The sequence below is a fragment of the Mesocricetus auratus genome, unplaced genomic scaffold (genome assembly GCF_017639785.1).
Source record: "Mesocricetus auratus isolate SY011 unplaced genomic scaffold, BCM_Maur_2.0 Super-Scaffold_100011, whole genome shotgun sequence".
In the NCBI taxonomy this organism is placed as follows: Eukaryota; Metazoa; Chordata; class Mammalia; order Rodentia; family Cricetidae; genus Mesocricetus; species Mesocricetus auratus.
Genome location: NW_024429195.1, coordinates 61998828 through 62011708, shown reverse-complemented (window position 1 = coordinate 62011708; position 12881 = coordinate 61998828). Strand labels below are relative to the sequence as shown.

Genomic DNA, 12881 nt, shown 5'->3' with positions numbered 1-12881 from the left:
TTGATCAGGAAAGTTAAATTGTGGAGACCAAGTGCTTCTTGGAAGGGGATTTGAACAAAGGGTGGGAATTTACTGAAACAAGGAAATGAATAAAGAATATTGTAAGCTTAATGAATAAAACTGAAAGGTTATGGAATCTTACAACTCTATGGTAAAATCAATGTGGTGTTATATCTGTAAGGAAGATGAATATTGGGAAGTAGAATTTATAGAAGATGCTGTTTGATTAAGATATTTTAATGCTAATTTCTAGAAAATGAGTACCACTCTTAGGGTACCATGTATATTGTAATATTCATTAGGCTTTAGCCTCAAAGCTAGCACACTCTATATTAGGCAGGCAAATGCTACGTGATTAATGTTTGCTACACTTGATTTGAGGGGGAAACCAGTGCTGTAGCAAAGTCCCTACAATCATTGACAATGTCTACCATGTTGTTACTAATTACCAATAGATTATAAACAAAATCATGAAAATACAAGATGACTCAGTTCTGAGCCTGAAGGGCACACAAAATAAAGGGCAGACTATTTCTCCCTCTCTTCACATTCCTTCGTTACCTGTAGCTCTTTGTGAAGGGTCATGGCCTCTCCCAAGTCTCATCCACTAGTATGTCTAACGTTGTTGTCCTTGTTCAAGTTTAGGCAGCTCAAGTCCTGTTGGTAAGACTTTATGGGTGTGGCTTCTGACATTCCTAGGAGACACAATCTCACAGCAAATTACCTAATCCTTTTGGCTATTAAAATCTTCTGCCACCCCCCCCCAACGATCCCTGACCCTTAGATGTGGGAGTTGTATTGTAGATGTATCTGGAAACTTGAACCAGTTAGTTATCCAGTACCAAATGGTCAGCTCTGAAAACATATATACAAGTATCATTATATAGACTAAACAGATAGAGGGAAACAGAAGGGGAAGATGATGTAATTATATTATCTCAAATAAATGAAAAATAATTAAAATAGGAGGTGAACCTGAAAGCCTGATATATACTGGTAAATGGCACATCAGCCAAGATTGATAGATAATTGGATGTGGGTTGAAAGAGGAGTTAAAGATGCATCCAGTGTACAGTCCCTGAGAAAAGATCTGGGCCCCTTACTCCATTGGGGTCTACATCATGTCTGTTCAGCATCTCAGAAGAGAAGAGAGGAGGGGAGAGGAAGGGGGAGGAAAGTAAAGGAGAGGAGACAGTGATTTCCTGTTTGTACTTGCTTATAAACTGTTACTGCCCAGCTATATCACTTCCTACCTAGATCACACGGCGACTTCTCTTTACTACATTTCCCAGAATCCTCCTCAACTCCTAGTCCCACCTATCTTTCCTCCCTATTAGGTAACAGTGCTTTACTCATCAACCAATATAATAAACATATGTACAGAAGACCATTCCCCATCACCTGACTACTTACATGATCAGTCAAAGTAGGAGGCATGGAGGTAAGTTGAAAAGAATCTGAAACTTTGAGCAAGTTAGAACATTTAAAATACCCGAAAATTCTTAGTATAAATCAATGGCAACAAATGCAAGGAATCAGAAGTGGCTATGCATTTAGTTGCAAAAGACATCTGAATCTAGGCCCAAGAGATATTAGACAGTAAAACTGATATATTCTATAAATTTTTACTTCTGCAAAAAAGCAGCTGCAATGTTGAGTCCCTGTAATTAAATTAAATCTTATTACATTCTACTATTCAGGCTGCACAGCAACAGAGATGTCTGTCCATTATTCACTTCACCAGAAATATATTTGACAACCCCAGGTTCAGAGAACTGGTGCCTAGACACACTGAGTTCCATGCTTATTGTCTGGGGATCCAGAGTTACAAATCAGTTAGATATTAAAATGGATCTTTCAAAGAGGATGGTTGAAATATTGCAGCCATCCATTGTTTCTATGATACTCTTTAGAAAACTATTAACTCAGTGAGATTGCTAGAGTACAACTCTATTGGACAAAGATAATAAATCCCTAATTGAATGAATACTAGATACCGTTGTCTAAGAGAGGACACAAAATGACCTATGGTCTGTTTAGGATAGTAGGATTTCATAAAAATATCTAAAAGACTCTACCCTTATTTCTAGGCTATAGAATCTCTCACAGAACTTTACAGCTGTACCAGTTAAAATGGCAAACCCTGGCCATAAAAATCAGCAGCAAAGACTGAAAGCTGGGGCTTTTGATTTGTCCTTGTGAGTCAGCCAGTATGTGATCTACAGAACTTCTTGATAGCATTCCAAAGCCCCTACCTGTCTAAATCATTCATGGGATAGTGGAAAATGTCTCTTGATATCATGTCTGCCTTTGTTGCCTTGGCAGAGAGAGCAAAAATGACTTGGGTGTGCGCAAAGCTGCTCGTTCTAATCTCCCTCTTAGGTCTGCCCTTCAGTGTTCTTCATGCAGCCTGTTTGTGCACAATGACCCTTCTTTCCTAAACAATTGATTCCCATCTTCTGAAAATTCCAGCTCCATGAGACATATTAATTAGTTTTTGAATGAGTGAATAAATGCCATGTACTAGGTACAGCTGTGCATGGTTCCAACTCTGCCAAATCTTCCCAAGTCTTAATGAGCTATCAATCATTTCAGTTTCCCTGGTATTAAAGCCTTCCCTGGATCCTTGAGTGCTAAGACAAGGACAGCAGGAACCTGGGAACTGGGACAGAGGGAAGGTCAATGTCTGAAGATGACAGCTATTCAGGTATATATTCATGATACAATGCTGGCCAGCTTGAAGATTGACATGATGCCAATCTCCAGCCTTTCTGTTTGTCACACAGGCTCTGCTAGGTGTCTGTGATCTCATTGAGGAATGACACTAAATTTTTCTCAGTGTGCTTGCACTTTTTATCCAGAGCTACAGTAGTTAGTTGAGTTCAGGAAGTTAATTTTGGGGTGAACGTAAAGAGAGAACCACCACTGCTCTAACCCCTCCCCAGTGCTGATCCAGACCTCCAAAGTGGAGAATCAGGAGTCAGGACACTCAGGCTCCATGGGGGATTTGGAGGGCTTTGTATATTGGTTTTTATTTTTCATTTTTTGAGCATGCATAGAGGGAGGGAGGGAGGGAGGGAGGGAGGGAGGGACGGAGGGAGGGAGGGAGGGACGGAGGGAGGGAGGGAGACAGAGACAGAGAGAGCATAAAGATAAATTTTGGTGGGTAGGATGATGGGGAATACCTGGGAGGAGATGTGAAAGGGGAAAAGCATGATGCAAGTACATTGTATGGAAAAATTAAATTAAAAACATAACAAAGGAAGAAGCCCTCTGTGGATTTGGTGTCCATGTGGCATGCACCTGGAGAACATAGGTGGTCAAAAACCCATTGTCTAATAGGTCTCTAGAATCCCAAGTTTCACCTTGTAACCTGCAAGGTCAGTGACAAGAAAACAAAGGACTCTACAACAGCACAGGATTAATCTACATGACAAAAACACATAGTAGGGAGGGGTTCTCTAAGCCAAGAACACTGGTAAATCTAGAAAACTAGGGGGAGGTGATTGACAAATTCCCTATATTGGAATGAGTTTGACCATAGTTGGGAATAATCAGAGTGGTGAATACAAGGTGATTTATCAGGTGATTGATGAGCATCTTCCAGGGCCAACATTTACTGGGGGTTTGACTGAGCAGAGAAGGCAAGAATCTAAAGAAAGGAGAAATCTGCTTCTGGAAATCAAATTACTGCAGTTTCAGGAACTGCCACAGTTCAATAAAAATGAGTGTTATAGAATGTGAAAGTTTACAAAATGGCATGATACTGGCTACCAAATTCTACTGCTCAATATTAGCATATCCTCTCTCTCTCTCTCTCTGTCTCTCTCTCTGTCTCTCTCTCTGTCTCTCTCTCTGTTTCTCTCTCTCTCTCTCTCTCTCTGTGTGTGTGTGTGTGTGTGTGTGTGTGTCTGTGTGTGTGTTCAGATACCAGTATGTAGTAGAGTTCTGTATTCAACCCATTTACTATTGGGAATTTCCCCATACTCTGTAGAAGATAGAATATCAAGAGTTGAGGTGAATTACTTCAGTGCATCACTAGGGTGCTATAATAGAGTTACTATGACACATTACTATAGGGAGGAAGTAAAATTACTGTGAAACATTAGCATCACTCCTGGGATGCAGTAGAGTTACAATGAACATCACTATTGAGGCACAGTTACTATGAAGAATTACTACTGAGATGCCATAGAATTACTATGAAGCATCACTGCTGAAGTACAGTGATTCTAAAGCACTACCGCTGAGATGAGGCAGCTGAATACATTTCCAGTTTTAGTTCCCAGATCTGAAAGACAGGCTGAAATCAATGAAATATTAGATTTATGAATCTCTTATTTCTGACAGAATATTTTATTCTCTGAAGCACTTTCTCAATTTTAATTTTCTGCCCCCTAGGCTAGTGTTAATATATTGCATTCTCCACTTTCATGACTCAAAACTTTTTATATTTGTAACTACTCTCATAGGATAAAAATATGTATAATTATGTCCATTTCCCCTACATTAACCTTCATGTTCTTGTCTAGTGTTCAGTTATTTGATTTTTTTCCTCTCAAGTTCCCTCACATTGTGTACACTCCTATGAAGTGAGTTTCTTATACAGTAGTCTTGTCCTTAGCTATGCATGACACCACAGAGGAACTGAGAGTGCTTTTGAATGATTAATTATCACTTGTAATTAACACATCACTGTATGTGTGGAAATGATGCAGCTAAATTGCATGAGGATAAGTTAAGCTGTAGATTCATCTTATTGGCTTCAAGCACGTTTCCAACAAGTCCCACACACAATTAATTTATGTAGTAAACCTTTGCTTCCCAGAATAACAAAGGAAACTTCTACCTATTCAAAAGTACATCTGCATTTTTTCACAGCTATTCTAAAGCTATACGGAAAGACTGACAAAGAAATAGCAATGAAACAAGGAGTTAATGTTTGTTGAACCCTTGCAAATGCCAGACATTCCTCCAGATGTTTGTAATGATTTTATATAGTAGGTGTTCTATACTCAGTTTGCAAATAAGGAAATTGAGACCCAGAGACATGAGGTAGATTCTCCTGGTCAACAGATCTGGTGAGTGTAAAAACTCAAATTCAAACCCAAAACTACTGGTGTCTTAGTTTAATAGACAGACAGACAGACAGACAGATAGATATACATACATATATACATACACACATACATACATGGATACATAGAAAGATGGTAAATAGATACATAGATGATAAATAGATGCATAGATAGGGAGATAGATACAATGATAGTTGAGTGCATGGATAATAGATTGCTAATAAAATATATAGTAGATTAAGGGAAGAGTAATATTGTGAAAGACAGATACACTTATTGACTGACTGAATACTTGTTTGGTTCATCGTCAAGGCTAGCACAGAGATGGTTAAGCAAACCTCATCTCCCCTTGGAGCATCGAGTAGCAGGGAGTGATTGTGAACTGACAAATTACAGTACACGGAGATTGATATTAGCATGTAGGCAGGAACAAAGTACTCTGAGAGAACATTAGCATATTGTTTCCAAGGGATAACTGTGACACTTTTCATACACTTGCTACTTTTCTTAAGCAGAAGATAATACATTCAGAACAGGGAAATTAGCATATTTGAGAAAAGAGAAGGATCAAAGAAACATAGAGTTCTTTTCTGAACACATCCTTTAAATGTTAAAAGATATTCCTCAGTCCTAATTAAATATCTGCTCAGCAGAGCTCTACACCAAGCTCAAGATGATTAGATTTCCCACATCTGACCACACTGGAATGAAACCCTTCAGAGGGCATAGCCTTTTCTGGGTTTGTCATAGTGTAGAAAGAACATGGCTAGCTGGATCCAAGTTTTACACGTGGTCATAAATGCTTAGGTCATGGAATCACCAAGTTGTCTTTCTTCACAAGGTTCTTCAGTCATAGCTTAGAAAGTACTGGTTGAAATATTTTCTCAAAAAAAAAGCAAGGAAAAAAGTAAGGAAGCAAGAAGGAAGAAAGGAAGGAAGGAAGGAAGGAAGGAAGGAAGGAAAGGAGGAAGGAAGGAAGGAAGGAAGGAAGGAAGGAAGGAAGGAAGGAAGGAAGGAAGAAGCACCTCCACATTTGCTTCTTATTATTTTGTTTTAGAATGTCAGTTCACAGGGAAGAGCTAGATGTCAGTTTGTGATTTTCTGTCTACCAAAATTAGGACAAATTTCTTAGCTTTCACAAGATCTGTGTCATATGCTTATTGTGAGATGTACATCCAATATACACTAAAAAGAAAATAAGCCTTTCAATAAGGAATATACCTATACATGTGTATGCCTACATATTCACATGTATAAATACACACATTCAATTATAACAAGATTAAAGCAACACAAATGCATAAAACCCTCCTAAGAATAAAGTTATCTAATCTCATTGAAACAATACAATTTTATACCCCCAAGAATTTAGTGTTCCATCATTGTGTAGAAATTATTTAAGGGTGTGGATAACGATGATGTTTACAGATATCTTGCCGTGTTTTCCTTTAATTTTGGGATTAAACAGTTATATTTGGTAAATGCAGGTAAACCTTATGTTACTCTGACAAATTCAAGGTCTTTCTTGACATCATTTAGTATGCAGTTTAACCTTTGAAAGACATCAGGCTGGATGATACATACAATATTCAACATTCATCCATTTTAATATATTCATGTAAAGAGTAAAAAGTAAAATATAATCACAATAATCTTTCTGGGAAAAGAACTGCTTTCTGTGTGACTACAGAGGGCCTTTTCAAAGCTGAGACCTATCACTCACAACAGAGACCCCCTCAGCTATTTCCCACTGCTCCCTCACAATCCCGCTCAAACAGTTACCTAGGAGTTGACAGATCTTTCATCTGCCATTAGTTCCCATCATTTCACCTAGGAGAAAAACAGACCAGTCATGTGCTTAATTTCTGGATTAGTTAGAAAAGCAGGGTGGAATTGTTTCAAAATCACTCATCAATAATAAATCCTGAAACAAATAGCTTTCTGCAGTGAGCTAGGTCCCGGCTAATTTGGTCCCTATTTCCTTGTTGTGAAAAAAACAAGGAGATAGATAGAATGTTTGTAAGAGCCCTTTCAGAGATAGCATGCTGATCTAATTAATGGTACTAAGATATTATAAACTCATACCTTTCATATCATTCAATCCACCATAGCATTATCTATTCTCCAACAGACATCACTTAGAAATCTGTGCATGCCAAGAATGCAAGAATGCCCCATGGAGGCATACCACCTCTTAGTTGCCCACAGTTTCATTAAGGTACTCAATAAAAAACTCAGTCAAGTTAAGACCCAAATGTTCTCCATAAGAAAAGCCTTGTTGGGCAGAGGAAAGGGAAGGAAAAAGTGATGTCATTATATTTTAATTTCTAGAAACAAAAGCTTTGGTCATGGGCATTTCACAGTTGATAGTACATATACATAATGTCTAGTATCTTTCCCAGAGCATGGGTTTTCTCTCTCTGCTGTCCAGAAAAGGCAAAAATGTAACTGTGTCACAAAGGGAGGCACATACACTGAGCAAGTTCATGTAGGCAGCACAAACCAAATTCTTTTTTGGAGGATCCTTAATCACCTAGGAAATAGACCATACTAGAAATATAGAAATCATATTTTGATATCTCTCAGTGTGAAATAGCTAAGGTATTGAAAGGTCAGAATGTACACAAGCTTAAAGGTTGGGTCATTTCGGAGCCACAGCTTTGCTAAGTTTCCAGTACATCAACAAACTTTAAAGTGTCCTAGCACTTTCTCCTGCACATGATTGCTAACAAACAAAACAAATGCTCAGTGGGTTATTTGTTGAACTCATTTCTTTTCCAGGTTCCTGAATGAAAATATTCCTTTATATATTTAACTTACAAGAACCCCAGAACTTTTGGGTTTACATATTAAGTATTTTGTTATAGAAATAGGATAAGAGCCCTATCCTTATGAATTTCAAAAGTAGTTATAAAATTGTTTGAGTTTTTGCATACTGATTTTTACTTGAAGTCAGACAGATGTTAATGTTTTCAGGACTGGAGTATCCAGTCCTCCCAGTACTCCTATTCACTTCCATGAAGAGTCAAAGCCCTTAAGGCATAACTATGGTGCATACAGTTGCTTTTTAGTGTTTTTCTATTTTAGGACTATACTCTTCTCAAACCTTCCCAGAGAGCCTAATATACTCACCTGCCTTCTTCATCATCAGTCACATTTACAAAACCTCTTCCTAGATGTCCATTTCAAAGACGTACGCTGAACTTTTTTTCTAAGAACTCTTTCAAATTGCAACCGATATATATAATAAAGCCCTTAAACAAGGGATGAAAGTCAAAAGTGTAGAATTCTGGTTTTTAAAGGGAGGAGGTAGTTCATTTCAACACTGGAAGTCATTCCAGCTCTCCTTGATGCACATAGGAACCACAGTCCCTGCCTATGTAGAAAACTCTTGTTGAAAGTCTGCAGTGTTAGTCAAATTTCAGGTAACTGTTGCAAAGCAAAATCCCTGAATTAGAAGAACTTTATATAGACAGTTTTCTTTTAAAGAGAAATAAACTTTATAATGTATCCCAGTTGAAAACACATTTTAAATAGTTAACAAGAAATGAGATACTTTCAGCATAAGTAAGAAAGAGATAAAGTCTCAAACAGGAGAGATGCCAAGCCTTCGGGCTAAAGACATACCTTGCCTTGAGGGCACACTCATGTATTCCTTAGCCAAGCAAGTGTCCTGGCCTCCTTTAACTTACAAAACTAGACTTCAGGATGGTGATTTGTTCCTTTGTTCTAACTCTAAAAAGGAAAAGAAGGAAAGAGGATGGTTGTCATCTACCTGTTCCTATTTAAGTTTACTGAGGAACTAAGAGCGTTCTAGAGGCAAATACATGGTAAGTCAAGTCAAGCATGTCTGCCAAAGCATGAAACAAACACAGAGGAAAAATTATGGTGTTCTGAGTTATCCTGCACATAAACATGAAAACATTCAGTGAAAACAACATCAAAGCATTTGAAATGAACTCCAATCATGCTTATATCACTTCACCTCTGTAGTCTGTCTTTGTTTCCATTATATAACTTGTGGTCAAGTATATATTTTTCATGTAGTAGAAATGAAGGGAGTACAGGCCTTAGATCATATAGTGGCTTTGTGTTCTGGTATGGAAGACAAAGGACTTTTGATGCTGGCAAGCATCTGAGAGAGAATCGCTGTCACAATCCAGACCAGGTTTAGAGGCTTGAAGAGCATGAGAATTGCTCATTGTGAACTCCTACTGAGAGACCTCAGTACCAGGGGTTGGAGAAGATAACTATGAATCCCGGGGTCTGGGTATGGGGAATGGAATTTAGCTTTTTCTCTGCCGTCTCCCCTGTTATGAGAGCCTGGTGGCCCCTGTATAGTGCCTGGGCCCTCTGGTGACATTCTGAATGAGTATCATAATGCTTAAATGCCAATATACAAGCCTCTCCAGGTCTGGCCTAAAATCTTCCACCCCACTAAATGAAAATCAATAGCACAAAAATGCAAAAGCAAGTTCTGGAGGTTGACCAGCTGGCTTCAGAAGTGGGTGAACCACCATCAGCAAACAGGAAAATCTGGTATTGTGGCACACACCTTTGTTCCTGCCACTTGGAAGCAGAGATAGGAGGACCAAAGTTGACAGTCATCCTCTACTGTATATGGCATTGTAGGCCAGCCTGTGCTAAATAAGACTCTGTAAAATCAAACAATAACAAAAGCCCATGTGAATTTTAATGTGTAAAAAATAAAGGTTTGGATAAGTAAATCAAGCTTTCATTTGAAAGCAATAGTCTTTTGTCTTTTATCTAGTTGAAAATTTTGCGAACTATAACTATTAAGATTGATGTTTAATAAAATTCTGATTAGTGACTATCAGGGATTGAATGAATAACTAAAAAAATGAGTTGATCAATGAACATGTTTACTTTTCTGGGCTTTAGCCAGAGATAAAAATTCCCTCTACCCAATGGCTGTGTAACACATCTCTTTCTATTTAATCTATACGTAGGGACATACATAAATTGTCTTTCCAGCCCATTAAGACCATGTCATAGGGGTCCCCATACTATCTGCTTGGTACTCAAACAAACAATAAGCTGTGTTCTCACAGTCAGCAGTAACTACTGACCAAATTGTTAAATTCAACCTTTTTCACCCTCAGCCCACAACCGTCTGCTGAATGCAAGGAATTGATTAAAACACACCCTCTAAAATAGCTGTATCTATATATTAGTAATTATTAATCTGGAGTTATAATTGAATTTTTGTTGCTCATATACACACCTCTGCAAGTCTTATTATGTTTGTAATGTGAAGAGAAATCTCAACCTGCCAAGGGTGACCTTATTCTCACCACACTTAAATGTTGTGATAATCTTGAAGCCCCGCACAGGTTGTAATGAGAAGGCCTTCTATATTCTTTGTCTGTCTGTCTGTCTTTCTGTCTGTCTGTCTGTCTGTCTGTCTATCTATCTATCTATCTATCTATCTTTCTTTCTTATTGCTTTGGTGTCAGATAAGAGGGGTAGCAGGTAGTGTCCTTTATGGGGTCCCATAATATCTGACTGCAAATTTATTCTCTTTTACATCTCTTTTTCCAGCCTAGAGAATCTCTTCAGGGCTGTATTCAGAAGCTCTTGGTTCAATTGAAATAATCATAATTTTCCCAATCACTATCCATGCTGTGATATTCAAAAGAGTACTTTGAATCTTAAAATCTCAAACACTAATCAATCTCTTTGTGTTTTATTTCTGTGATGTCAACTTGTAGATCCATATCTAATGTTATGCTTAGTAAAATACTCATTATAATACGCTACTTTTTCAGTTAGTAACAAGAGCACCATCCAGAAAAACCATGCTACAGTCCGTTAAAATGTCCCTTTCCCCACATCCTTATTTATATGCCATATGCAAATTTTCCATTTTTCTTTTTAAAATAAAATGTGAATTTGACCTATACTTCTTTGATTAAGAGGGAGATGGATCATTTCCCTTCCCATGGGTTTATGCTAAGTTTGTACTTTATTATTTAAGCACATGTATAACTGACTCACTTTGCTTATGGACTTGTAAGAGAGAGCCCAGTGAAAAATTTGATAAATTCACTGATACAGTGCCAACATTCTCCTGTGTTATTCCTTTCCTTGTGCAGCATTTAAAATAGAGAAACTTAAACTTTGGACATCCAATTTTGAAATTCCACTCCTCCCTGACATTCATTTATGAATTTCTTTTCTATTGTAAGATGATAAAGATCTCTCAAGGTTAGATTAATTCTTTGCAATTCAAAGCATTACGTTTTTGAATAAAGACTATAAAAGTAAATTCTCAATTACTTTTTATTATTTATTTGTTTTATATCGTTATCTAATAATCTTTCCCTTGTTTCTAAATTCTAGCACTTCAATCACTGTAGATGTTTAAAGGGAGTTATTTTCCGGTAGATAAAGCTTCCATTTATTGAATTTTTTGGGGGGGTGTTTCGAGACAAGGTTTCTCTGTGGCTTTGCAGGCTGTCCTGGAACTAGCTCTTGTAGACCAGACTAGTCTTGAACTCACGGAGATCCTCCTGCCTCTGCCTCCCGAGTGCTGGGATTAAAGGCATGCATTACTACCACCGGGCCTCTTAACGAAATTTTTAACTTATTTTTTTCAAAAAAAAATTTTGTCTCATTCATTTACTCTTTCAGGTGAAATTTTAAAATTCTGATTGAATATTTGGCTTATTATTAGGTTTTTCCTATCTTTAGTCCCCCTGGCTCAAACCTTCTAATCCACCCTGTATCTTAATACAGTCTAACCAACTTGTAGCTCAGTTTTAATGTAGACAATTATGGTGATATTATTGTTTTATTTGCCATGTTTTCTGGAATTTACAGATGTCTATGTTTTGTCAGAGGGTTTATAGAATTTTGTTATAAAAGAATGTTTTTGTTTTCTTTATTATTGTTGTTTTGTTTGTTCGAGATATGATCTCCTGTACCCTAAATTGATCTTGAACTCACTACACAGTCAAGGATGACTTGAGTTCCTAATGTTCCTGCTTTGGGATTAGCATGCCCCAAAAACTATGTTTGTATGTAATACTGATAGATCCCAGGGCATCATGCAGGCTAGGCAAGAACCGTACCAACTGAGATACAACATCAGCCCCTTGGCTTTGATTTTTGAAATAGGGTTTCCACATTGTCAACCAGGCTGACTTGAAGCTTTCAGTATACCTGAGACTCATTTTAAACTCTCAGCAACACTCCTATCTTAGCCTTCTGAGTACTGGATTTTATGGAGAAGAGATATACCTGCTTCAAAGCCTGGGTTTTTACTAGAATAGTTATTTCAAATTTGTCCCCCAGGGAAACAAAGGAGTTCTCATCTTGTCTTTTTAGAGTGTGGAAGGGGAGCATCATGAGAAAGCTGTGGAACTTCTCAAGGCTGCCAAGGACAGTGTGAAGCTGGTGGTCAGATATACCCCGAAAGTCCTGGAGGAGATGGAAGCTCGCTTTGAAAAGCTGCGGACAGCTCGGCGCCGGCAGCAGCAGCAATTGCTCATTCAGCAGCAGCAACAGCAGCAGCAGCAGCAACCACAACAAAACCACATGTCATAGGTGAGACCCGCCCTCCTTCCTGCCTGCCTACAAGTGCCTCACTCCCTAAAGATAGCTCCTAGGCCAACAGAAGTAAAACTGTCAGGTGTACACACACTCCAAGAAAAATCAACCAAGTGAAAGATGATGGTATTCCATGTGTTATTCAGGTACAGACTCCTCTTACATAGGGAATTTGAAATATAATGTGCTATAGCAGGAGTAACTACTGACTCCAGGGTGTGTTTTTATAAA

General features: G+C 38.0%; 1 protein-coding gene across 7 annotated transcripts in view; it reads left to right on the top strand.

Moving 5' to 3' along the window:
- The window catches only part of Lin7a (lin-7 homolog A, crumbs cell polarity complex component), a 135681-nt gene that overhangs the window by 109347 nt on the left and 13453 nt on the right, over positions 1-12881 (top strand). For all 7 annotated transcript variants that reach the window (XM_005068046.4, XM_013111906.3, XM_013111905.3 and 4 more), the window contains one exon: positions 12429-12647. In XM_005068046.4, coding sequence (XP_005068103.1) covers positions 12429-12647 — 219 coding nt within the window. The remainder of the gene's footprint in view (positions 1-12428; positions 12648-12881) is intronic.